Source organism: Scyliorhinus torazame, chromosome 14 (genome assembly GCF_047496885.1).
Source record: "Scyliorhinus torazame isolate Kashiwa2021f chromosome 14, sScyTor2.1, whole genome shotgun sequence".
Classification (NCBI taxonomy): Eukaryota; Metazoa; Chordata; class Chondrichthyes; order Carcharhiniformes; family Scyliorhinidae; genus Scyliorhinus; species Scyliorhinus torazame.
In genome coordinates, this window is record NC_092720.1 from 189,161,031 (window position 1) to 189,188,771 (window position 27,741).

Sequence of the window (27,741 nt, forward strand, 5' to 3'; positions counted from 1 at the left end):
TGAAGTTAAGTACAGGTTGCCTTAGTCGATAGGTGGACTCACTGATTGCCATAGTTACAGTAGAGCCACAGAAAAGGCAACACTACCACAAGTCCAAAGATGTGCAGGGTAGGTGGATCGGCCATGATCAGGGCGTGGGGGTTATGGGGACGGGGTGAGGGGGGGGGGGGGGGGGGCGGAGGGCGAGCCAAGGTGGAGTTCCTTTTTGGGAGGGTGGGTGCAGACTCGATGGGCCGAATGGCCTCCTCCTGCACTGCACGGATTCGATGAATTGGTGGATGGACCAAGATTAGTAGTCCAGTAAATGTATAATTGTGCAGGGTAATTATCGCTGACAGCAGAACGTTTAAGCTGGGAGGAATTATCCCCGCACCTTCAGAATGTATTCGCTGGCGGGGGAGGGGGGGGGGGGCTGTCTCCAGAGACCCTGGGCAGAAATATTGTCCCTCCCCCCAGGAAGCAGCAGCGCCAATTTAAAGATAGAAATTGATGCCTTGAAGGCGAGTGAAATTGATCAGGGCTTCATTGAGCCCGGTGTAGAGGAAGAAACCGAAATCGAAAGCGGGGTTAAAGTCAGGAAGTGTCTGGGTGTGTTGTGTTGTGTTGTGTGAACATGGCTTCCAGGCAGCAGCCGCCCCAGAGCTGGACCCAGGAGATAAATTGTCCCATCTGTCTGGAGGACTTCACCGATCCCGTTTCACTGGAGTGTGGACACAACTTCTGCCGCTCCTGTATCACAGGCTGCTGGGAACAGGGGCAGAGGAATCTCTGCCCGGAGTGCAGGCAGGAGTTTCCCGACAGAAAGCTGACCGTCAACAGGAATTTAGCCAGTCTGGCGAAGAAAGTTCGGAAATTGAACCTGAATCCGGAAGAGGGGGGCAGTAAACTTCACTGCGAGGACCATCAGGAAGAACTGAAACTGTTCTGTGAAACCGACAAGAAATTAATCTGTTTGATTTGCAGGGATTCGCGGGAACACAAATCTCACAACTTCATGCCCATTAAAGAAGCTGTCGAAATCTACAAGGTAACTTGGGGGACAGATGATACAACGTTGGGTGGGAGGGTGAGCTGTGAGGAGGATGCAGATGTGCTTCAGTGGGATTTGGGCAGGCTGAGTCAATGGGCATATGCATGGCAGATGCAGCATAATGTAGACAAATGTGAGGTTATCCACTAAGTAGCAAAAATAGGAAGGCAGATTATTATTTGAATGGGTGTAAATTGAGAGAGGTGGATACTCCGCCAGATCTTGGCGTACTCCTGCATCAGAGAGGGGTGGTGGCATGCTGGTATTGTTGCTGGTCTAGTAGTCCAGAAACCCAGGATAATGATCTGGGGACTTGGGTTCAAATTCCATTGCGGCAGGTGATGGAATTTTAAACTCAGTAAAACATCTGGAAGAAACCCATCTGGTTCCCCTTCAGTGAAGGAAATCATGTGACTCCTGACCCACAACAATATGGTTGACTGTAAAATGCCCTCTGAAATGTCCTAGCAAGCCACTCAGTTGTTTTCAACTGCTATGAAAACACAACGAAATCGGACGGACCACCTGGCATTGAACCAGGCACTGACAACAGCAAATCCATAACCCATCCCTGGTGACCTTGTCCTCCTTATTAATATCTGGGGGCATGTGCCAAAGTTGGGCGAGCTATCTCACAGACTAGTTAAGCAACAGCCTCACATAGTCAAGGTCACAGAATCATACCTTACAGAAAATGTCCAAGACACCACTGTCACCATTACTGCGGATACCAGCAGAGGCAGCGGCACAGTGGTATACATAGTTTTAACATAGAATTTACAGTGCCATTCGGCCCATCGAGACTGCACCAGCTCTTGGAAAGAGCACCCTACCCAAGGTCAACACCTCCACCCGATCCCCATAACCCAGTAACCCCACCCAACACTAAGGGCAATTTTGGACACTAAGGGCAAATTATCAATTCATCTGACCTGCACATCTTTGGACTGTGGGAGGAAACCGGAGCACCCGGAGGAAACCCACGCACACACGGGGAGGATGAGCAGACTCTGCACAGACAGTGACCCAAGCCGGAATCGAACCTGGGATCCTGGAGCTGTGAAGCAATTGTGCTATCCACAATGCTACCGTGCTGCCCCAGTCGGGAGGGAGTTGCCCTGGGAATCCTCAACATCGACTCTGGACCCCATTAAGTCTCGTGGCTTCAGGTTAAACATGGGCAAGGAAACCTCCTGCTGGTTACCACGTACCAGCCACCATTAGGTGATGAATCAGTACTCCTCCATGGTGAACACCACTTGCTGTGTGCCAAGGGCACAGAATATGCTCTGGGAGGGGGACTTCATCAAGAGTGTCTCGGTAGTACCACCACAAACGGATTGGCCGGGTCCTAAAGAACATAGCTGCTAGACTGGGACTGCAGCAGGTGTTGAGGGAATGGACAAAAGGGAAAACGTACTAGGCCTCATCCTCACCAACCTGCTGCAGATGCATCTGTCCATGACAGTATCGGTAGAAGTGGCCATCGCACAGTCCTTGTGGAGACAAAGTCTTGTCTTCACATTGAGGATACCCTCCATCGTGTTGTGTGGCATTCCCACCGTGCTGAATGGGACAGACTGCAAACTGATCGAGCAACTCCAGACTGGGCATCCATGAGGTGCTGTGGGCCATCAGCAGCAGCAGAATTGTATTCAACCACAAACCGCAACCTCAACCCACTCAACCATGACCACCAAACCAAGGGATCAACCCTGATTCTATGAAGAGTGCAGGGGAGCACGCCAGGAGCAACATCAGGCATTCCGAAAAATGAGGTGTCGATCTGGTGAAGCTACAACACAGGACTACTTGTGTGTCAAACATCATAAGCAGCAAGTAATAGACAGAGCTGAGTGATTCCACAATGAACGCATCAGATCTAAGCTCTGCAGTCCTACCACATCCAGCCGTGAATGAATGTTCCCGATGGTGGGGAAGTCTACAACTAGGGGACATTGAGGTAAAACTTTCAGGACTGAGGTGAGTGGAAATTTCTTCAGCCAGAGAGTGGTGAATCTGTGAAATTCACTGTCACGAAAAGAGTTGAGTCCAAAAAGTTGTGTAATTTCAAGAAAGAATTAGATGTAGTTCACGGGGCTAAAGGGATCAAGCGGTATGGGGGGAAGGCAGGATCAGGGTCCTGAACTTGGTAATCAGCCATGATCATAATAAATGGCGGAGCAGGATTGAAGGGCCGAATGGCCTCCTCTTGTTTCTATTTTCTACTGTATGACATGTTTTATCACCAGATTATTTGATCACGTTATCATAGTCTGACTCTTTCATCCTGTATCTCCTTTCCCTATCCCAGGATCAGCTGAAATCAGCTTTAGAATCTCTTTCAGAGAAGAAATCGATGTTTCTGGAAACGGAACTGAAACAGATACGGAAGATTTCTGAAGTTAGGGTAAGTTTGGGGGTAACTGCTCCCATTTTCTGGAATCTGGGTGAGCTTTGTTCCCCTCTATCGCAGGACATTATTATTATTTTTTCCCCCACATTTCATTGGCCAGGAGCAGTCGAGCAGTCTGCAGACACACATCATATCCGAGTTCAGCAAAATGCAGCAGATTCTCACTGAGAAAGAGCAGCGTTTACTCAGAGATCTCAGGAGGGAGGAGGCGAGGATTCTGGACACAATGGAGAAAAACCTGCAGAAAATTCAGGAGAATTTAAATTCCATTGAGGAGGAGCTTTCCAAGTTGCAGAAACAGATGGAGCAACAGGACAGAATGAAGTTTCTGAAGGTGAGGATTATAATGCAGGTTAGTTGCAAAGTAAGTAATGGCAAACCATTGAAATAAATGGAGCAATTTGAGGAATCACTTGAAAATGATGTAGAACATAGAGCATACAGTGCAGAAGGAGGCCAATCAGCCCACCGAGTCTGCACCGACCTACTTAAGCCCTCACGTCCAACCTATCCCTGTAACCCAATAATCCCTCCCAACCTTTTTGAACACTAAGGGCAATTCAGCATGGCCAATCCACTTTGGACCGTGGGAGGAAACCGGAGCACCCGGAGGAAACCCACGCAGACACGGGAAGAACGTGCAGACTCCGCACAGACAGTGACCCAGCGGGGAAATCGAACCTGGGACCCTGGCGCTGTGAAGCCAGTGTGCTAACCACTGTGCTACTGTGCTGCCCGATTGCAAACAATGTAAACCCGATTGTTTTGTACTTTCTAGGGCAGATCTGCTTTTGTGATTGAACTAGCCTCAGATAGTCTGCAGAAACCCAGAAAGGGGCTGGCACGGCCTTGTAACCCAGTTTGTGTTCATCGCACGTTTCCTGTGGTCCATGTTCATGCATCGTCTTAGTGTGAGGGAGGGATCTGTGCTTCAATCCTAACTTTTTAAGTGCTGGAAACAGAAAATACTGGATAAACTCACCAGGTCTGGCAAGCACCTGTGTGAGGGAGGGAGGGGCGGAGGGTGGGGGGAGAGAGAGAGAAAAACAAGGGATGTCAGGCTCCAGAACTTAGAATCATAGAATCCCTGTGGTGCACAAGGAGACCATTCGGCCCATTGTGTCCGCACCAACCCTCTGAAAGAGCACCCTACCTAGACCCATTCACTGCCCTAAACCCATAACCCTGTAACCACACCTAACCTGTTGGACACTAAGGGGCAATTTAACATGGCCAATCCACCTAATCTGCACATCTTTGGACTGAGGGAGGAAACTGGAGCACCCGGAGTAAACCCACACAGACACGGGGAGAAAGTGCAAACTCCACACACACAGTCACCCAAGGCCGGAATCGAACTTTGTCCCTGACGCTGTGAGGGCAGCAGTGCTAACCATTGTGCTACCGTGCCACAATGGAAATCACTTATCTCTGCCACGTCCTTTTACCAGATGCTTACAATGCAATATGGGGAAGATGATGGAATGTTGGTTATGGTAAAGACTAATTAATGAGGACCCTGGTACAAATCCCCCACGGCAGCTAATTTAAAATAAAATCGAGAATTGTGACCATGGCAAACTCCACCTGGTTCAACTCTGCACTTTGACTTGGAAATATATCGTCCGTTCCTTCACTGTCGCTGGGTCAAAATCCTGGAACTCCCTCCCTAACAGCACTGTGGGTGTGCCTACACCACAGGGACTGCAGTGGTTCAAGAAGGCAGCTCACCGCCACCTTCTCAAGGGGTGATTAGGGACGGGCAATAAATGATACCCTAACCAGCGGAACCCAAATCCCATGAAATATATTTTTAAAAATGAGCACTGGTTTTCTACGCGAGTCCGGTTTACTTCTTCGCTTTTTTTGTTGATAATGTTGGGATAATTTCTGCTCTCTGGATAGAGACGGTCAGCTTCTGTTAACTCAGACCTGTGTTTTATTCATTTCAGGAGGAAATATCGCAGAGGAGGAGGTAGGAAAATATCTTTCCAGAAATCAGCACAGTTTAGTGAAATAACGCAGCAAAATGTTTATGGTCAATTTGATAAAAATCAACTTTGAAAAAAATATATATATTTGCAGGACCAGTGAAGACTATGACAAACTGGCATTATCAGATGAGAAGCTGTTGCTCGGGATGTTCAATGGCCCTTTACAGTACACAGCGTGGAGAGAAATGCTGGACACCATCACCCCTGGTAAAACTCTTATGTTGCTTTTTGCTGATCTGTAAAGGTCCCAAACCTTGGGGCAGCACGGTAGCACAGTGGCTAGCACAGTGGCTTCACTGCGCCTGTGTTCCAGGTTCGATTCCCCGCTGGGTCACTGTGTGTGCGGAGTCTGCACGTTCTCCCCGTGTCTGCGTGGGTTTCTTCTGGGTGCTCCGGTTTCCTCCTGATGCACGATCAATGACCACTAAAACGAGGTTGTAGTACAACTGAAGGCTTTAATAAGATAGATGTTTTCCCCAGCAGCTCAGGTACAGAATGAGGGCTGCTGGGACGGCACGGGTTCTTATACCCTGCCTATCAGGGCGGAGCTATTATGCACTCTAGCCAATGACAAGCATATAGGTTCTACCAATGGTACTTCAGACTCTCAGATACTGTAATATTTATAATACCACATTCACACCCTGTTAAAAAATGTCCGGCGGGGATGATGGCCAGCAACTACAAAACATAACATATAATTAGTTATGGAGGTACCGTAATACCCCCGTACAGTGTTTAGTAACTATTTACACGTCTGGGAGCTATGTACGTTCGGTGTTTTATATTTACAGATTACAGTTAAAATGAAGCAATCAGTCGATCGGGGGCCCTGGTCGTCCTCTGTGATCGCCGGCACCTCGGTGGTGACTCCGGTGGAGGCTCGGGCGTCGGTGACTCCGGGAGCGTGGCTTCAATTTCCATGGCAGCTTCGTCACCCCTAGACGGCGCTGGTGGGGAAAACGGCTGACCTGGGAAGGGAGCGCCTGCGGGGGGCATCGGTGGGTGGGGGGGCCTAGGCAGGGGTGGTGGAAGGACCGATCCTCCTGTAAGGTGCTGCGGTGGAGGGGAGGGCGGGACTGGTGGCTGGAATGTACGTGGAGTACGTGGAGGTCCCGTAGGGAGACCGTATCTTGTCGGCCGTCGGGGTACGGTACTGCACGTGTGCAGACTTGTGCGCCTGCACGTGTTTTCGGAGCAGGATGGGTTGGGAGCGAGGTCCCAGAGAAGGACTTCCTGGAGAAGACAAGGAGACGTTCGTGAGGTGTCTGGTGCTTGTACAAAGTAGTGACCTGATGGAGTGGAGGGCATCCGGGAGGACTTCTTGCCAGCGGGAGACTGGGAGATTCCTGGACCATAGGGCCAGTAGCACGGTCTTCCAGACCATTCCGTTCTTCCTCTCTACCTGTCTGTTACCCCGGGGGTTGTAACTGGTCGTCCTGCTCAAGGCGATGCCCTTGCTGAGCAGGAATTGACGCAGTTTGTCGCTCATAAAGGAGGACCCCCTATCGCTGTGTATGTAAGTGGGGAACCCGAACAGTGCAAAGGTGCAATGGAGGGCCTTGATGATGGTGGAGGTGGTCATGTCGGGGCAGGGGATGGCGAATGGGAACCGGGAGTACTCGTCAATCACGTTCAGAAAGTACGTGTTGCCGTCAGTGGAGGGGAGGGGGCCTTTGAAGTCCATGCTGAGGCATTTAAAGGGACGGGAAGCCTTTATCAGGTGCGCTTTCTCTGGCTGGTAGAAATGCGGTTTGCACTCTGCGCAGATTTGGCAGTCCCTGGTGGCTGTCCTGACCTCCTCGATGGAGTAGGGCATTTTGCAGGTCTTGACAAAATGGAAAAAGCGAGTGACCCCCGGGTGGCAGAGGTCCTCATAGAGGGCTCGGAGGTGGTCCACTTGTGTGGTGGCACATGTGCCGCGGGACAGGGCGTCAGGAGGCTCATTTAGCTTCCCGGGACGATACAAGATCACGTAGTTGTAGATGGAGAGTTCGATCCTCCACCTCAAGATCATGTCGTTTTTTATCTTGCCCTGCTGTGCATTATCGAACATGAAAGCCACCGACCGTTGGTCAGTGAGGAGAGTGAATCTCCTGCCGGCCAGGTAATGCCTCCAATGTCGCACAGCTTCTACTATGGCCTGGGCCTCCTTTTCGACTGAGGAGTGGCGGATTTTGGATGCATGGAGAGTACGGGAGAAGAAGGCCAAGGGTCTGCCCGTTTGGTTGAGGGTGGCCGCCAGAGCTACGTCAGACGCGTCGCTCTCGACCTGGAAGGGGAGGGACTCGTCGATGGCGTGCATCATGGCCTTTGCAATGCCTGCTTTGATGCGGCTGAAGGCCTGGCGGGCCTCTATCGACAGGGGAAAAACTGTGGTTTGGATCAGGGGACGGGTCTTGTCTGCGTAGTTGGGGACCCACTGGGCGTAGTAGCTAAAAAAACCTAGGCAGCGCTTCAGGGCCTTAGAGCAGTGAGGGAGGGGGAACTCCATAAGGGGGTGCATGCGTTCAGGGTCGGGGGCTATAACTCCATTTCGCACTACGTAACCGAGAATGGCTAGACGGTCGGTGCTAAAAACGCATTTATCCTTATTGTACGTTAGGTTAAGGATCTTTGCGATCTGGAGGAATATTCTGAGGTTGGTGAAGTGGTCCTGCTGGTCGTGTCTGCAGATGGTGACATTATTGAGATATGGGAATGTTGCCCATAGCCCGTACTGGTCAACCATTCGGTCCATCTCGCGTTGGAAGACAGAGACCCCGTTAGTGACACCAAAGGGAACACTTAAGAAGTGATAGAGCCGCCCGTCTGCCTCGAAGGCAGTGTATTTGCGGTCACTAGTGCAGATGGGGAGATGCTGGTAGGCGGACGTGAGATCCACCGTGGAGAAGACCTTATAATGCGCGATCCTATTTACCAGGTCGGATATGCGGGGGAGGGGGTACGCGTCCAGCTGCGTAAACCTGTTGATGGTCTGACTGTAGTCGATGACCATCCTATGCTTCTCCCTGGTCTTTACCACCACTACTTGAGCTCTCCAGGGACTGTTACTGGCTTCAATGACCCCTTCCCTCAGTAGCCTTTGGACCTCTGATCTAATAAAGGTCCGGTCCTGGGCACTGTAGCGTCTGCTCCTGGTGGCGACGGGTTTGCAATCCAGGGTGAGGTTCGCAAACAGGGAAGGAGGTTCGACCTTAAGAGTCACGAGGCCGCAGACAGTAAGGTGGGTATAGGGCCGCCGAATTGGAAGGTTAGACTTTGAAGGTTACACTGGACGTCTAAACCCAGGAGTGTAGCCGCGCAGAGGTGGGGAAGGACGAAGAGACGGAAATTTTTGAACTCCCTTCCCTGGACTGTGAGGTTTGCTACACAAAACCCCTTTATCTCCACTGCGTGGGAACCGGAGGCCAGTGAGATTTTTTGATTAACAGGGTGGATGAGGAGGGAACAGCGCTGTGCCATGTCGGGGTGTATGAAGCTCTCTGTGCTCCCAGAGTCGATTAGGCAGGACGTCTCGTGGCTGTTGATGAAAACGGTCATCGTAGCGGTTGAGAGTGTTCGAGGTCGAGACTGATCCAGCCACAATCTCATTGAATGACAGGGCAGACTCGATAGGCCGACTGGACTACTTCTGCTCCTAGGTCTTATTGTTTAGGTATTCTGTACTGGAGTGTTTCTTCTGCAGGTTCTGGTAGGAGATGAATGCCTCGAGTTTGCTCTGGGATTGCTCCTGCTCTATGGCCTAGTTTCCTGGTATCTGCTGGGGGTTTGTCCCATTTGGCGTGAGGGGAATAGTTGAGAAATCACGCGCGGTGCTAGCCTGACGATTACTGGTCAAAGTAATGCAGATGTTATGAAATCGGCAATAAAAACAGAAAATGCGGGATAAACTCAACAGATTCTTCTTCAGGAGAAGGAGGGTCATACCGAACTCAAAACTCTGTTTCTCTATCTCCACAGATGCTGCTGGACCTGCTGAGTTTTTCCAGCGTTTTCTGTTTCTATTCTGGTGCAGGGCTCCCTCAGAGGTGGACGCTGAACTGAAGCATTAATATGGTGTTCACCTTGTTCTTTGGTTGTTCGAATTCTATTAGGTTGGATCTGCCTCCTTCTCCAGGAGTGTGTATCTCCCTATTTAAAAAGGAGGGTAGAGGGCAGCACGGTGGCGCAGTGGTTAGCACTGCGGTCTCACGGCGCCGAGGGCCCAGGTTCAATCTCGGTTCTGGGTCACTGTCTGTGTGGAGTTTGCAAATTCTCCCTGTGCTTGTGTGGGTTTCGCCACCACAATACAAAAGATGTGCAGGGTAGGTGGATTGGCCACGCTAAGTTGCCCCTTAATTGGAAAAAATGAATTGGGTACTCTAAATTTAAAAAAAAGATAGAGGGAAAACAGAATCATAGACCAGTAAGCCTAACATTTTGATTTGATTTATTATTAGAACATAGAAGATAGAACATTACAGCGCAGTACAGGCCCTTCGGCCCTCGATGTTGCGCCGACCTGTGAAACCACTCGAAAGCCCATCTACACTATTCCCTTATTGTCCATATGTCTATCCAATGACCATTTGAATGTCCTTAGTGTTGACGAGTCCACTACTGTTGCAGGCAGGGCATTCCACGCCCTAACTACTCTCTGAGTAAAGAACCTACCTCTGACATCTATCTTATATCTATCTCCCCTCAATTTAAAGCTATGTTCCCTCGTGCTGGACATCACCATCCGAGGAAAAAGGCTCTCACTGTCCACCCTATCCAATCCTCTGATCATCTTGTATGCCTCAATTAAGTCACCTCTTAACCTTCTTCTCTCTAATGAAAACAGCCTCAAATCCCTCAGCCTTTCCTCATAAGATCTTCCCTCCATACCAGGCAACATTCTGGTAAATCTCCTCTGCACCCTTTCCAATGCTTCCACGTCCTTCCTATAATGCGGTGACCAGAACTGCACGCAATACTCCAAATGCGGCTGCACCAGAGTTTTGTACAGCTGCAACATGACCTCATGGCTCCGAAACTCAATCCCTCTACCAATAAAAGCTAACACACCGTACGCCTTCTTAACAACCCTCTCAACCTGGGTGGCATGTATTAGTACAATTAAAAGTATTGTTTCTTGCATGCTATACAGACAATGCATACTGTACATAGGGAAGGACGGAGAGACTAAAGAATGGAATGTTACAGTCATAGCTAAGGTGTAGAGAAAAGATCAACTTAATACGAGGTAGGTCCATTCAAAAGTCTGATGGCAGTAGGGAAGAAGCTGTTCTTGAGTCGGTTGGTACGTGACCTCAAACTTTTGTATTCTTTTCCTGAGGGGTGAAAGTGGAAGAGAGTATATCCGGGGTGCATGGGGTTCTTAATTATGCTGTCTGCCTTTCCGAGGCAGCGGGAATTGCAGACAGAGTCCATGGGTGGGAGGCTGGATTGCGTGATGGATTGGCTACATTCACAACCTATTCTAGATTCCTACGGTCTTGGGCAGAGCAGGCTCCATACCAAGCTGTGATACAACCAGAAAGAATGCTTTCTATGGTGCATCTATAAAAGTTGGTGAGCGTCGTAGCTGACATGCCAAATTTCCTTAGTCTTCTGAGAAAGTAGAGTCGTTGATGGGCTTTCGATCATCGGTCATGTGGAGAATTCTAGAATCCATTATCAAGGATCGGAAAACAGAGGCAGAATCAGACAGAGTCAACATGGATTTGCGAAAGGGAAAACTTGCTTGACAAATCTACCGGAATTCTTCGAGGATGTTACTAGTGGAGTTGATGAGGGGGAGCCAGTGGATGTGGTTTATTTGGACTTTCAGAAGCCTTTCGACAAAGTCCCACAGAAGAGATTAGCGTGTAAAATTAAAGCGCTTGGGATTAGAGGTATTGTGATGGATAGAAAACTGGTTGGCAGACAGGAAACAAAGAGTAGGAATAAATGGGTCTTTTTCCAAATGGCAGGCAATGACTTGTGGGGTACCGCAGGGATCGGTGCTGGGACCCCAGCTATTTGCAATATATGTTAATGATTGAGGGGAGGGAACAAAATTGAATATCTCCAAATTTGTGGATGACACAAAACTGGGTGGGAGGGTGAGCTGTGAGGAGGATGCAAAGATCCTTCAGTGTGATTTGGACAAGTTCAGTGAGTGGGCAAATTAGTGGCAAATGCAGTATAATTTCAATAAAGGCGGTTATCCACTTTGGTAGCAAAAACGGGAAGGCAAACTATTATCTGAATTGCCATAAATCAGGAGAGGGGGGTGGGCAGAAGTCTGGTGAGGGAATGGGCAGGAGGCTGGCAATGGGGTGGGCAGGGGGCTGGCGAGAGAGTGGGCAGGGGACTGTTGAGGATGTACAGGGGTCTGATGTGATGGGCAGGGGACTGGCAGAGGGTGGGCAGATGTTTGGCAAGGAGTGAGCAGGGGACTTGCGTGGAGATGGGCAGGGGGCTGGTGATGGGGTGGGCAGGAGGCTGGCAAAGGGAGCTGGCAAGGGAGTGAGAAGGGGATGATGAAGGGGCAGGTGGTTGGGGGCTGACAAGGGGGTGAGTAAGGAACTGGTGAGGTGGTGTGCAGGAGACTGGCAAGGGGTTGGGCAGATGTTTGACAAGAGTTGGGCAAAGGACCGGCGAGGTGATGCCACTTCAACAAACTAAATCACTAACTATGATTATTACCCCCCCCCCTCCCCCCAGCTCCAGCCTCTCTAACTCTGGATCCAAACACAGCCAATCCCTGGCTCACGGTGTCGGAGGACCGGACCAGTGTGAGACTCGGGGACAAGCAGCAAGAGCTACCCGATGCCCCAGAGAGGTTTGATCGAGGGGCCTTCCTCCTGGGTACGGAGGGATTTGCAACGGGGAAATGGTACTGGCAAGTGGAGGTGGGGAATAAGACGTGGTGGGGCTTGGGAGTGGCACTGGAATCTGTGGTCAGGAAAGGGGAAATCGACCCGACACCTGAGGTTGGATACTGGACGGTGTGGCTCTTCCCCAAATGCGGCTATGTTGCCCGCACCTCCCCCTCACTGACCCCCCTCACGCTGAGTGCAGGTCCCCGGAAGATCGGGGTGTTCCTGGACTGTGAGGCCGGGCAGGTGTCCTTCTACAACGCGGACAACATGTCCCATCTCCACACGTACACCCACACTTTCACTGAGACCCTCTTTCCCTTCTTCTGCCCGGGTCCCAATGAAGACGGGGAAAACTCAGCTCCACTCAACATTTGTGGGGTCAAAGGCCACTAACTGGACCATCCCATAATTCCACACTACCCACCTGCCTGACTGCAGCTGTAAACTCCTCCAAACATCAATTTAGGTCATGCCCAGAACAGCGGAGTGACAGAGTGATATAGCACAAAAAGAGGCCCTCCGGCCCATCATGTCTGTGCCAGCCATCCAGAACCGATCTATTCTAATCCCGGTTAGCTCAGTTGGCTGGTTCATGATGCAGAGCGATGTCAACAGCGCAGGATTATTTCCCGTACTGGCTGACGTTATTCATGAAGCCCCCCCCCCCCCCCCCCCCCCCCCCCCCCGTCCCCTCCTGTCCCTCGCCTGAAGGTGTTGTGATCCGCAGATTAAATCACCACCAGTCAGCTCTCTCCTTCAAGGGGAAAGCAGCTTATGGTCATCTGGGACTCTGGCAACTTTTACATTTTACTTTCAAAACTGTGCTGTTTGTATCCAATGTTTTGTATCCATGGCTGTAACATATTTATCTGTATACTCATTCAGGCTCTGTATGCTTGAGAATAATGTTGTGCTCAAGGTGCGAACCACTGCAAAATTATGTGCGTGCTTGCGATGTTATCTGAAGTATTTTTGTTGCTATAATGCCTGTTGGCAACTTGTTACTGCTTGCAAAGAGTTGAAACGTACCTAAATAAAGCAGGCAAGAAAAGATAACGATTCACTCGCCACCCAGTATTGTGGGTTTACGTTTGACGGAATGATGCTGGGTGCCCTGTACATCATTGGGTGCGACGCTTCCCGTTTGACTGCATTTTCTCTGGCAATCTCCCAATCTTTTATCTTATTCTTGTGTGTGGCAATAAATAAGAGCAAACAAAGCAGGTATTTGGCATTCACAGATGATACATGGAAAAGGTGAATCACAGAGCTGTATACATCGACTATTCACCAGTACCGCGAGGCACATTCAGGAAACGCGGCGGTGTCTGCGGCGATGGGACATGTCGGGGAGCGGCTTTTTGCCTAAGATCAAGCGTAGGGTCATAGAATTCTATGAATCATCGAATCCCCACAATGCAGAAGGCCATTCTGCCCATCCCATCTGCACCAACCCTCTGAAAAGGTACCCTCCCTAGGCCCACCCCCCTCAACCCTGTAACCCCACCTAAGCTTTTGACACCAAAGGGCAATTTATCATCCACCTAACTTGCACATCTTTGGACTGTGGGAGGAAAATAGAGTCCCCGGAGGAAACCCACACAGACACGGGGGGGAATGTGCAAACTCCGCACAGACGGTCACCCGAGGCTCAAGCTGAACCCAGGCCCATGACGCTGTGAGGCAGCAGCACTGATGACCACTGTGCCAAAGTGCCACCCTCAGGTGTGATGCCCATTCTTGTCAGCTGGGATCTAATACATCTAGTTTGTGGGGACTGTGAATGGAACTCAATTCGAATTGGAATGAATTTTTTGGAGCATCACGGTGTGTCTTTAAGACAGAGATAGATAGCCCGGTGGTGGCGGCTCCCCTCAAAATCTGGGGGCAGTGGAGGCGGCACAGGGGGGAAGTTGGGGCCTCGGTGTGGGCCCCAATATGGGGGAACTACCGGTTTGTCCCAGGGAGAACAGGTGGCGGGTTTCTGGGGTGCCACACACAGTACAGGACAGGGTGCACTCGGGGGGGGTGGTGGGTGGGAGTGTGGAAGATTTCGGAAACTTACCAGGCGATGCAGGAGGAAGAGGAGGCCTCGGTGGTGGAGGTGAAAGGTAAGTGGGAGGAGGAGTTGGGAGAGGAGATTGAGGAAGGGACGTGGGCAGATGCCCCAGGGAGGGTGAACTCTTCCTCATCGTGCGCGAGGCTCAGCCTCATTCAGTTTAAGGTGCTGTACAGGGCACACATGACCGGGACAAGGATGAGCCGGTTTTTTTGGGGTGAGGACAGGTGTGTTAGGTGCTTAGGGAGCCCAGCAAACCACACCTATATGTTCTGAGCATGCCCAGCGCTGGAGGAATATTAGAAGGGCGTAGCGAGAACGGTGTCGAGGGTGGTAGGATCCAGGGTCAAACCGGCCTGGGGGCTCGCAATATTTGGGGTGGCAGAGGAGCCGGGAGTGCAGGAGGCGAAAGAGGCCGGTATTCTGGCCTTTGCGTCCCTGGTAGCCCGGCGAAGGATTCTTCTTCAGTGGAAGGACGCGAGGCCCCCAAGTGTGGAATCCTGGATCAACGATATGGCGGGGTTTATTAAGTTGGAGAGGGTTCTTCAGGCGGTGGCAATCGTTCTTATACTTCCTCGCAGAACGGTAGACATTGGTCAATGGCAGCAGCAACTCGGGGGGGGGGTTTACTTTATTTTTGTTTTTCTTATTTACACTGGAGGGTCTGAGGGGGTGCAAATACCTGTTGTGTTAAGTCGGGATGTTAATGTTAAGTTATTATTTATGTACAGGGGGGAGGGGGATATGGAGGGTTGCTTTTCTACACTGTGTTTTGTACTTAACCCTGTTGGGTTCCCTTTTCATTTTGTTATTGATATTTTATGAAAACCTTAATGAATTAAAAAAAAAAAAAAGACAGAGATAGATAAGGTTTTTGATCAATAAGGGGATCAGGGGATATGGGGAGAAGGCAGGAGAATGGGGATGAGAAAATTATCAGCCATGATTGAATGGCGGAGCAGACTCGATGGGCCGAGTGGCCTAATTCTGCTCCTATTTCTTATGGTCTTGCCGGCACACTTTCAGCTGCAGTGAGAATTGAACATCAGGGGCGGGATTCTCCCCTACCCGGCGGGGCGGGGGGCTCCGGCGTAATGGAGTGGCGTGAACCACTCCGGCGTCGGGCCGCCCCAAAGGTGCAGAAGTCTCCGCACCTTTAGGGGCCAAGCCCTCACCTTGAGGGGCTAGGCCTGCGCTGGAGTGGTTTCCGCTCCGCCGGCTGGCGGGGAAGGCCTTTGGTGCCACGCCAGTCGCTGCTGACGTCATCCCCGCGCATGCGCAGGGGAAGGGGTTTCTTCCGCCTCCGCCATAGTGAAGACCATGGCGAAGACGGAAGAAAAAGAGTGCCCCCACGGTGCAGGCCTGCCCACCGATCGGTGGGCCCCGGTCACGGGTCAGGCCACCGTGGGGGCACCCCCTGGGGCCAGATCACCCCGCGTCCCCCCCAGGACCCCGAAGCACGCCCGCGCTGCCTTGTCCCGCCATTCAAAAGGTGGTTTAATCCACGCTGGCGGGACAGGCATTCCAGCAGCGGGACTTCGGGATGAAGAATCGGCGGCGGTGGGCCCGCCGAGCGGTGCGGCGCGATTCCCGCCCCCGCCGAATCTCTGGTGGCGGAGACTTCGGGACACGGCGGGGCGGGATTCACGCCAGCCCCCGGCGATTCTCCGATCCGGCGGGGGGTCGGGGAATCCCGCCCCAGATTTTTCTTTCCAAGAAATTTGCGGTATCCCTTGGTGCCATCCTCTGCCCAACTCGCGCAGAAATCCAGCAAGGCTCAGTGCACTACAGCCGATGGGCCTTAGGCAGCGACCTTTCCCCCATTGTGCCTCTGTATGGAGTTTGCACATTCTCCCCGTGTTTGCATGGGTTTCACCCCCACAACCCAAAGGTGTGCAGGGTAAGTTGATTGGGCACGCTAAATTGCCCCTTAATTGGAGAAAAATGAATTGGGTGCTCTAAATTTATTTATAAAAGTTTAAAGAATTGGATGAGAGGGAATTGATAGGGGTTCAGCTACTCTGAGGATTTTTTGATATGCGAATTAGCTTAGCAGCAGGGTAAACAGATGTTTACTTAAGTGAAGTGGAGAACAATGGAGTATAGAATAGTAAGTGCTAAAACTATAGAGGGCTGGAGTTCAAAGTGGAGAAAGAAGATTGCACATTGCACTTACATGCCAAAATCGCGACTTCTGAGATGAGTTGTTTGGACAGGTCAAGATCAAAAGGGATGAACGAGGTATCAGTGACAGGATTAGTTCAGTACTGCAGAGAGAGAAGCACAGTTGATAAGCAATTAAGAGCATTGTCACATCCTGCTGGAAACATGCACTCTCCTGAAGACAGGCTTCGAGCCTGAGAAGCTGCAGTTTTGAAATCCTCAAAGATTCTACACTGAGCCAGAAGAACGGCTTCCGAAAACAAAGATTCAACTTTTGTGTGGTAACTATTTTCTGGATTTGACAGGTACAGTTAAGCCTTATGGAGTGTTGTTTTGGGAAAAGGAACATTCCCAGAGTTAGGAATGTAGATAGATACGGAATTCAAATATACATAAGAACATAAGAACATAAGAACTAGGAACAGGAGTAGGCCATCTGGCCCCTCGAGCCTGCTCCGCTATTTAATGAGATCATGGCTGATCTTTTGTGGACTCAGCTCCACTTTCCAGCCCGTACACCATATCCCCGAATCCCTTTATTCTTTAGAAAGGTATCTATCTTTTTCTTAAAAACGTTTAAAGAAGGAGCCTCAACTGCTTCACTGGGCAAGGAATTCCATAGATTCACAACCCTTTGGGTGAAGAGGTTCCTCCTAAACTCGGTCCTAAATCTACTTCCCCTTATTTTGAGGCTATGCCCCCTAGTTCTGCTTTCCCCGACCAGTGGAAACAACCTGCCCGCATCTATCCTATCTATTTCCTTCATAATTTTATATGTTTCAATAAGATCCCCCCCGCATCCTTTGCACTCTCGCCCTCCCCCCACTCTCTCACACTCTCTACCCCCCCCCACATTCCCTCACAAACTCTCTCTCTCCTACACCACCTCACACTCTCCAACGTCCCCCAACACCCCCTCACGTTCTCACGCCCCCCCAACACCACTTACACTCTCTCTATCCCTCCAACACCCCCCGCACACTCTGTCCCCACCAACCCCTCCCCGCATGTCTCTCTCTCTCTCCCGAACGCTCCCTCACAGTCTCTCTCTTCCCCCATGTAGCCATCTTGGATGGCCACTTCCAGAACATAAAATGGACACTCGCAGAGCATACAGGGAAAAATGGACAATGCAAAGTAAACAAGCAGGCACAGAGCCTGAATGTGTATTTAGAAGACAGACTGCAGACAGAACAGAAACTCTGGGTCGATTTGCACATTGATGGCCCATCTCCGATAAACAAAGGACTCGTGCTCAGGTAGCGGATACCGTCCCAGACATTCCGGCGCCACTACCTCAACAAGAAGATACAAACAAAGCAAGGCCAATGGCCACTTAGGACACGCCCAGCCATCAAGGCACTCGCCCCTTTATTGGCTCAGATCGATGGTGGTGATCGAGAAGCTGCCCAATTGTTTGGGACCAAGTTCAAGGCCTGCCTAAAAGCGCACGAAGCCCCCCCAAGTATAAGAAGGAACCATCGCCATGTGTTCCCTCTCCCTCAACTGGAGAGACCCTTCCACCTGCACCACCAGAAGCAAGTAAGTTCAAGTTCAACATTTGCTACCAGGCGGACGACCATAGCTACACACCTGCTACTTCTTCAACAGACTCAGATCCGAACAACGGTCACTGTTCCTCTGACTTAAGTGGGCACCCAAAGTTAAGTATAGGTGTTAGTGATAGACATAATTTAGCCTGTCGTGTTATTGTGCATGAGTAAATCATACTTTGTGTAAATAAAGCATCATTGACTTTGAACTAACTAACTGGTGGATTGGCTCTTTGATCGGTATTTGGTTGAACTTTGTGGCGGTATCAAGAGATACCTGGCAACTCTGAAAGCATATTCATAATTAAGATTAAGAAAGGCGACCTTATTAATTGCTATATTTATAGCCATTAAAAGATAGCAACATTACTGGCGACTCTGGTGGGACTCGACCTAGAAGTGGCTTTGTCACTCCGAGAGAACCCAACTTTGAATTAGAAACCCAATTGGAAAAAGTAAAAACCACAAACGTAAGACCAGTATCGATCAAACCTCCAAGATTCAGAAGTGTGTAATTTGCATGCGTACTAACAAGGGATATAAGGTAACCTCGATAGATTTTGTTGCGTAAAACTGTCGGGAGTTTTGTAGACCGGAAAATAGCTTAAGCCGTACCCGTGTTTGCATCACCGCTTTATTCCCCTCTGTTCCAAATTGACGGTAGAAACCCTGAGATTACAGTAGGGATGGCAATGAAGGCAATGGAATGCCTTATGTACCCCCAGGAATTCGAGGTCGCAGCGACCAATAGAGCAGAGCCGTGTCCCGTATGGGAAGAGGAGATTCGGAAGTATCTAAAAGGGAAAGGAGGGCCCCTTTGGAACAAATTTTGCGCAAATGAGGAAACAGGTCCCGGATGTATAGGACAGACTTGGTGGGATGACATGACCGAGATTCATAAGAAGAGTTCAGGAAAAGTTCGTAAGCCGATGGCAATCGTGTCCTGCTTGGCACAATTGCGAGGCACAGAGGAGGTCATGAAGACGCTCTGCAGGGAGATTCGAGACAGAGAGACGAATAGTGAGGGAGACGTTAGCGAGTGCGAGAAAGTTAATAAGCAACTCAGAGAGCAGTTAGCAGCGAAGGACAAGGAGATGGCTGATGTCAAACGGGCACACCAATCCTGTCTCGCTCACCTAAGTAGCTTTCAGTCCCAGTACGACAAGGCCTACCAAGACACGCAACGTGTGGTGTTGGTAAGAGAAGAGACAGAACTTCAAGTCGAGCAATTAAAGAAACAATGTCAGGATTTAAAGGCAGCCCTATGAGCACTCCACAGTTCCATCACGGAACAAAGGCAGAGTTTGGTGGACCACAGAAATGCCGAAAGCAAAATGCAGACCTGCAATCCCTGCTCTCAGTACAAAATGGTTTCCAAGATACATTTAGACCTCAGCTAGATCAGGAAAATGGGCCCGATTGGCAGGAGTTAAATGAAACTGCCCATCGCTATGTGCCTGGAGCATGTACTCAAGATAAAACCCAGAAAAGGAAAGCACCCCCACCCCCGACTGCACAGGTAGTGCACAATCCCATGAACCCTGTCACCGCACAGCGCAGGGCGACAACAAACGGAGACCCCGATTTTCTGTACACCACCCCATTAGCCGTCACCCAATTAAGGGGGGCGTGTGACAAAATCACACTGTTCCAACCCACATCGGATCGCACCATTATTTTGCGAAAGGTAAGCAACAGTCGACCATGTACGGCCTGGACGAAAAAGAGCAAGTTATGCTCACAGTTTTGAGCCTCGACCCCTCAGTCGTGGCAGCCCTTCCCAACCCACAAAATGTTGGAGGAGGCACCCTCCAAGAAATGCATGCAGCGATCCTAGATGCGATCGGCTACAATAAGGGAGATCCTGTAGAAGGACTCAATAAATGCAGACAGAAAAAGACCGAGCACCCAACAGCGTTTGCTGGCCGCCTTTGGACCCACTTTACTGCAGTATTTGGAGAGTTAGTCCGCGCCCATTTGACACCAGAAAATATGGCCAAATGCCCTCGTATCCTAGTCTCCCATGCGACCGAAGCAGTACAGAGAACTTGCGCCAATTATGACCCCTTAGACGACACGCATAATGAGAAATGGGTATTAAAGAGATTATCCTGAGCTTGGGAACAGTCCCTTCAGGGAAGATCAGAACACGGAAAAGTAGAGGAAGAGCAGGCAGATGCTAACATGCATCCAGTCAGGACACATCAAAACCCCGCATGGGTAAACGAGGGAAGAAACAGCCCACAGCAGCCTAAATCCCAAGAATGCTACAATTGTGGACAGTTAGGACATTACGTCCGAGAGTGCAATGCCCCCCAGAAACAGCAGCGAAACCAGCAGACAAATGCCCTTAATAAGAACAGAGCCAAGCCCATCCACAGTGTTAGCGCCCGTCCCGAGAATGCAGACATGAACGGCACCGATTGATGGTGTTCGGACTCCCTAACTTGGGTCTGCGACACCCTTTGGGACAAGTCCGGAAGGCCGGTAGTAGCAGGCATAGTTCGGGGACACCCCGTAGAATTTCTTTAGGACACAGGAGGGTCCCGCACCACGTTAAATTCCTCCACAATGTTCCAACGGGATACATGGCCCACCACAGACACCATTACCCTTAGCGGCTTCACAGGACACTTACAGCAGGGACACATTACAGCCCCTGTGGCTATTCAGATAGGCAACATTAAGACAAAACACCCCGTTGTTCTAGTCGATCTACCCCAGACAGCCGAACACATTTTGGGGATAGATTTCATGAGCTCCCACAATCTTTCGTTCGACCCCATCAATAGGTGTGTGTGGGGAATGGCAAAGGCCCTGCCACACCCACAGTTGGAGACTACGCACACAGGATTAGCGCAGTCGGAGACTTCTGGTTTGATCCATGAACCGTTAGTCAAGACAAAGAAGTTAGAGACGTTTTACAGAAACACAAAGCAGCTTTTGCCCAGCACAAGCATGATTGTGGCAGGATCGCTGGTTTTGTTAACATCACAGGACCCGATCTTCAACCCCAGAAGCAGTACGGTTTCCCCCAACAAGCAGAGGGAGAAATTGCAAAAGTCATCCAAAGTTTACTTGACCAAGACGTACTTCATTCAGTAACCTCAACTAACAATGCCCCAATCTGGCCCGTCAGAAAACCCAATGGCTCATGGCGATTGACCATCGATTATGGGGAACTAAACAAAGTGACCCCATTAGCAGCCCCCACCGTGGCCACGAGTTCCGAGACAATGCTAGAACAGAGACCCCAGTCGAAACATTTCACGGTTTTGGACATCAACAATGGCTTTTGGTCCATTCCATTGGATAAAGCGTGCAAATACAAATTTGCTTTCACCTTCCAGGGACAGCAATACACGTGGATGCAAGGCTTCCACAACTCCCCTTTGACAGCTGTCAAATGGATTAGCTAAATTCTCCCGCCCCGATTGCCTCGTCCAGTATGTAGATGACTTACTCCTACAGACGGACACTAAGGGAGAGCACATTTCGCTTCTCTCTGAATTATTAGGACTCGTTCACGAAATTGGATGTAAAGTTAACCCCCAAAAGGCCCAGATTCTGCAGGAAAAGGTCATTTATTTAGGCACAGTAATCACCCATGGCAAACGCGAGATCGAGCAGAAATGCATTGACTCCATTGTTAAATTACCCTTGCCCCATAATGTTACAGCCCTCCGGTCATTTCTAGGACTGGTTGGCTACTGCAGGAACCACATAGATGGTTTTGCCACTAAGGTAGCCCCTCTTTCCGAGCTCCTAAAAAAGCAAGCCCCCTGAAATTGGCTTCCACAGCACACGGATGCCGTGGATGCATTGAAATGTGCCCTGAGCACAGCTCCCGCATTACAGGTACCAGATGCACTTGTCCCATATGCAATAGAAGTAGCATCTACCGACCGAACCCTTTCGGCAGTGCTCCTACAGGAAAGATACGATCGTTTAGGCCCCGTAGCCTACGCCTCACGAGTTCTCGATCCGGTAGAGCAAGGATTTTCTGCCTGCGAAAGGCACTTGCTCGCAGTTTTTTGGGCTGTTCAGTACTTTGCGTACATAACAGGACTCAACCCCGTAACCATTTTGACAGAGCACACCCCAACCCAACTTCTACTAGACGGTAGACTAACGGACGGCACAGTCAGCCAAATTCACGCAGCACGATGGACCCTACTCCTACAAGGATGGGACATTACAGTTAAAAGGACGAAGACACACAAGTTTCTAGCAGACAATTTACACTATGCAGGCACTCCACATGAGTGTGAGATCATTACCACCAAATACAATACAGGCCCCTTTGTCCCCAAATCAGCTCCCCCGAAACCAGGTACTACACCCAAGAGACCCCAGCCCACAGACACAGACGCAGCTCTTAGGATTTATGTGGATGGCTCCTCCACAATTTTGAATGGTAAAAGAATCACAGGTTGTGGCATCTATGTAGAGGACGCGCAGGGACGCGCGTTAGAAGAAATCTCACTGAAATTGCCTGGACATCTAGGTTCACAGGCAGCCGAATTAGGAGCAATAGCCTACATTGTACAGCCCCCCCGACTCGTTCCCAACCCCAGCTGACATATACTCCGACAGCCTATATGTCTGCAATAGCTTAACAGCTTAACTGAGCTCTTTCCCCTGTGGGAATCTAGAGGTTTTGCGTCCGCCGTCGGAAAACCCCTACCCTCAGCCCCATTACTCCAGCATATCGTCAAGACAGCAAAAGGCCGTAAATACGGTATCGTTAAGGTTCGCAGCCACCATCGTTCCTCCCCCCCGGTAACGTTAAGGCAGACGCCCTAGCAAAAGCAGGTTCCAGACATGGTCACTTTTCGAATCCCCCCGAGTGTGCCCCAGTACATGCGGTCCAGGTCTCACAGACCAATATTCAAGATTTAGCCCAGGCACAGAAGGAAGACGAAAAGCTCAGGGAAGTTTTAAAAGGTAACTTCCCAGCACCCTATGATAAGTACAGAAACGCTTTAACAGCACACGATGGCATAATTTTAAAAGACGGTATTTATGTGGTCCCTGCCCAAGATAGAGACCAGATTATCTGCCAATTCCATGACGACCATGGACACCAAGGGATAGCTGCAACCCTTGCCCACCTCAGACCTCTCTGCTGGTGGTCCGATTTAAAATCCAATGTGACGTATTAAATTGAGAATTGTTTGACTTGTGCCCAGAACAATCCAGACAGGTATGCGAGGAAAGGTCAACTCAGTCACACCCGCCCTGGACTAACTTACAGATAGATTATATGGGTCCCCTACCCCCTGCAAAAATGGTTTTAATTATGTGTTGGTAGTGATCAACACCTTCACGAAATGGGTGGAAGCTTTTCCATCTAGGACTAACACGGCTAAAATGACAGCCAAGATTCTAACACAGCAAATTTTCACACGATGGGGCCTTCCCCGTAGGATCGAGTCAGACTAAGGCTCACATTTCACAGGACGCGTCATGAAAAATGTCCTCACAATTTTCGGCATACGACAAAAATTTCATATAGCCTATCACCCCCAATCAAGCGGAATTGTAGAACGCATGAATCAAACCCTCAAAGCAACCCTTAGGAAAATGGGTCAGCAGCATAATACGACATGGGCCACAGTTTTCCCATTTGCACTCATGTTCATTAGGAACACGGTATCAACTTCGACAGGATACACCCCCCACACCCTCATGACCAGATGACCCATGAAGGGGACAGAATACCTTTTAGGGCTTGATTTATTAGGGCCAGCCTCACAGTCACCGCCCTCACCCATGAGAAAGCAGTACAACCAATCCTGGAAAACGTTAAAGCAGCCCAGCTCGCCGCAGCTGTTAGGCTTGGAACACGGAACAAACAGAGTTAAGCATGTTTGGATAAAACGGTACACCCAACAGAATTTTCAGTAGGACAGCAAGTCATGCTCTCTCTGCACAACCCCAGTTCATTCCTTTCCCCGAAATTCGCAGGACCCTACTCAATTTCAGATAAAGTCAGCCCCTCCGTTTATAAAATCACTTATCCTAATGACAAGTCAGGATGGTTTCACATAAACCAGCTTAAGGTTTATGGCACACAAAGCAACCATTCACACCACATCTCACTCGCAGCAGCAGACGAACACGCCCCGTCCATGGACGGCCTATTCCTACCCTCCCCCAACCAGTCCAGCCCGTTCACGGACACCACTTCGACTCCACCCCCAACCACACGACTCCGCCCCTCCCTTTATTCGATCAGCACCGACAGCGACAGCACTGATACATTAGACCTCATGGAACCACCACATGATTTAAATTCTGCACCAGGCCCCACTCCCAGCGACTCCGAACAGGATACGTTCGAACCCTTCGAGACCACTTATGTAAAAGCCCCTGAACCGGACCCATCGCCCGATGACGATGGATTGCCCCCTTCCGCCTCCACCCGAGACACTAAGCATTGGCACTGCGGCAATTCCTACAGACTCATCCATAACGATGAGATGGACCCCACGTCGGTCCAGGCCGCCTTGACCTACTCCAGTCACGAGTTTGGCAACCTGGAGAAGATGATGACTCCGAGTCGGACTCCCATCAGGCTAGCCCCTTTGCGATTCTTTTTGCAGTAGAACAATGAGGTGTCCAAATGATGGAAAAAAGGAACTGATTGAGATTTACAGTGTCCTTCTTTCTGTTGGAGCCTGCCCGTTTTGTTATTTTAGTTTGATATGTTACATGTTGAATGTTTGTATTGTGTATGACCCTTTGATGCAGTTTATTCATGGCCCACACCAAATTTTGATGCAGTCACGGCTACTCTTTTAATGCTACATGGCAGTTAAAGGAACAAGTTTGTCGACAGACACCACTTGACACAGTCATAACTAATCTTCTGATTCGACGGCAAACATAAGAGGCAGTTTATCCACGATGAACACAAATTCTTCCCGTTTTTGTCCGGTCATCCAGGCAGTGGAATAACGGCACTGGTCCCCGCCCTGCCTGAGGACCTCCATCTGGTCAGCTAAGCTTGGATAGTGCACCTACGGCACTGGTCACCGCGCTACCCGGGATTCCACCCATTCTTGCCCCACCGGCGCTTTTGGTTCGAAAGCCTTTTACTGTTTCTTAGGATGTGGTTTAAAGAATGCTCTTTGCCACAAGTTTTTTTGCTTTCCAGCGACCCTTAGGTCGCTATCCCCACATGCTATTTACATCCTCAACCACTTGGGTGAAACAATTGGCTGCTGGATGGAGAAATTGTCATGCATCAACCACACAGGCTGCGAGACTGCTCGCACTGTGACAGTATTTTCTTTTTCGGATGTCTTGTCCCCAAAAATATTTGGTTTAAAAAAAAAATGAGGGAGTCACATATGGTGACAATTCCAATGGGCAATTGATGATAAAAGGAGAGACAGACAGACATACAAGATATTAAACAAGGTAATAACAGATATTATGCTTGTGTCTACAGGAAATCCAAAACACCAGAAGACAGAGTAAGACCAAGAGAAAAATGAAGACAGACATAATGACTTACATTTGGATCAGCGTGAGATCACTACAGTTGCGCGCGGAAGCGACCCCCCTGACCCCCACCACACAGGCCGTGATGTATCTCATCACTGCCATACACCACACCCAAAAACAGCCACTGACACACCAACCTGGTGCGACAACCTCATATCATGGAAGCCCTATTAGTGATAGCAATACTCTGCAGTGTCATCCAGACACTGAAACTTCGAAAATGGCGAAGGAAAGCCTCCCGCACTCCAGTATACACACTTAGACCCCCTATTTTCAGACTCCAGCAAACCCCCCACGCTCCCTAAATAAATAAAGTGCATCGATTATTTTTTTTGTTTTGTTCTAATAAAGAAAGGATGTGAATTTTCTGTACTTGACTGCCAAGATACAGAGAAATGTAATGCTGCTATTGTACAGTTTTATACTGTTTGTAAATTCTTTTTATTGGCTTAACAGCCTGAAGATAGTTCAGAGAAAGATAGTTAGATGTTCCCGTGTTTTAAAGAAAAAGAATTGTAATGCATGCTTGAATGTTATAGTGCCCCTTAGGATTTTATAATGATATGATGTAAATAAAAGCAATTTAGGTAAAAGTTCGAATCCATAGCACAGAGTAGGATAGAACCTGTCCTTGATTGCAGGTGCTTGACTTAGGCAGAGAACAAAGAAGATTCAGTAATGTGGGGCGAAATTCTCCATTATCGGCGGAAAGTCCGCCGATCGGCGCAAAAAACGGCGCAAATCCGACTTGCGTCACGTCGGAAAAATGGGTCGAAAGTCTCCGGCCTGAAATGGGCTAGCAGCGACGTAACGGGATCCGCGCTTGCGCAGTGGTTCACGCCGTGCAGCGTCATATGCGCCGCACGGCGTGACGGCTCATAAGGCCGCGCTGCTCCCCCCCACCCGACCAGAACACCCGACCGCAACACCCGACTGGATGGCTGGCCGCTGCTCAGCCCCGAGGTTCGAGTCACGGGATGTGGAGGCGCTCCTGGACGCGGTGGAGCAGAGGAGGGACGCCCTGTATCCCGGGCACGGCCGCAGAGTTGCCCCACGCCACAGCCGGCGTCTGTGGAGGGAAGTGGCAGAGGCCGTCACCGCTGCGGCCCTGACACCACGGACAGGCACCCAGTGCCACAAGAAGGTGAACGACCTCGTCAGAGCAGGCAGGGTGAGCCTCCCCATATCCCCCCTCCCCCATATCCCCCCTCCCCATATCCCCCCACCCCCATATCCCCCCTCCCCAAATCCCCCCTCCCCCATATCCCCCCTCCCCCATATCCCCCCTCCCCCATATCCACCCTCCCCATATCCCCCCTCCCCCATATCCCCCCTCCCCATATCCCCCCTTCCCCCATATCCCCCCTCCCCATATCCCCCATATCCCCCTCCCCATATCCCCCATATCCCCCTCCCCATATACCCCTCCCCCATATCCCCCTCCCCATATCCTCCCCCATATCCCCCTCCCCCATATCCCCCCTCACCCATATCCCCCATATCCCCCCTCCCCCATATCCCCCCTCCCCCATATCCCCCTCCCCCATATCCCCCCTCCCCATATCCCCCTCCCCATATCCCCCATATCCCCCTCCCCCATATCCCCCCTCCCCAAATCCACCCTGCACCATATCCCCTCCCCCATATCCCCCCTCCCCATATCCCCCATATCCCCCATATCCCCCCTCCCCCATATCCCCCATATCCCCCTCCCCCATATCCCCCCTCCCCATATCCCCCCTCCCCCATACCCCCCTCCCCCATATCCCCCATATCCCCCCTCCCCCATATCCCCCCTCCCCCATATCCCCCATATCCCCCCTCCCCCATATCCCCCATATCCCCCCTCCCCTATTTCCCCCCCTCCCCATATCCCCCCTCCCCATATCCCCCCTCCCCCATATCCCCCTCCCCATTTTCCCCCTCCCCATATCCTCCATATCCCCTCCTCCATATCCCCATATCCCCCCTCCCCCATATTCCCCTCCCCATATCTCCACTCCCCCATATCCCCCCACCCCATATCCCCCCTTCCCCCATTTCCCCCTCCCCCATATCCCCCCTCCCCATATCCCCCATATCCCCCTCCCCTATTTCCCCCCTCCCCATATCCCCCTCCCCATATCCCCCCTCCCCCATATTCCCCTCCCCATTTTC

General features: G+C 50.5%; 1 protein-coding gene across 1 annotated transcript; it reads left to right on the forward strand.

Annotated features, from left to right (window-relative positions):
• Nucleotides 1-509: 509 nt before the first annotated feature.
• On the forward strand, nt 510-13,350 carry LOC140390298 (zinc-binding protein A33-like). Its single transcript, XM_072475341.1, has 6 exons — nt 510-1,027; nt 3,345-3,440; nt 3,547-3,780; nt 5,399-5,421; nt 5,532-5,647; nt 12,137-13,350. The coding sequence occupies exons 1-6, from the start codon at nt 614-616 to the stop codon at nt 12,685-12,687; spliced, it is 1,434 nt and encodes a 477-aa protein (XP_072331442.1). The 5' UTR covers nt 510-613; the 3' UTR covers nt 12,688-13,350.
• Nucleotides 13,351-27,741: the final 14,391 nt, after the last annotated feature.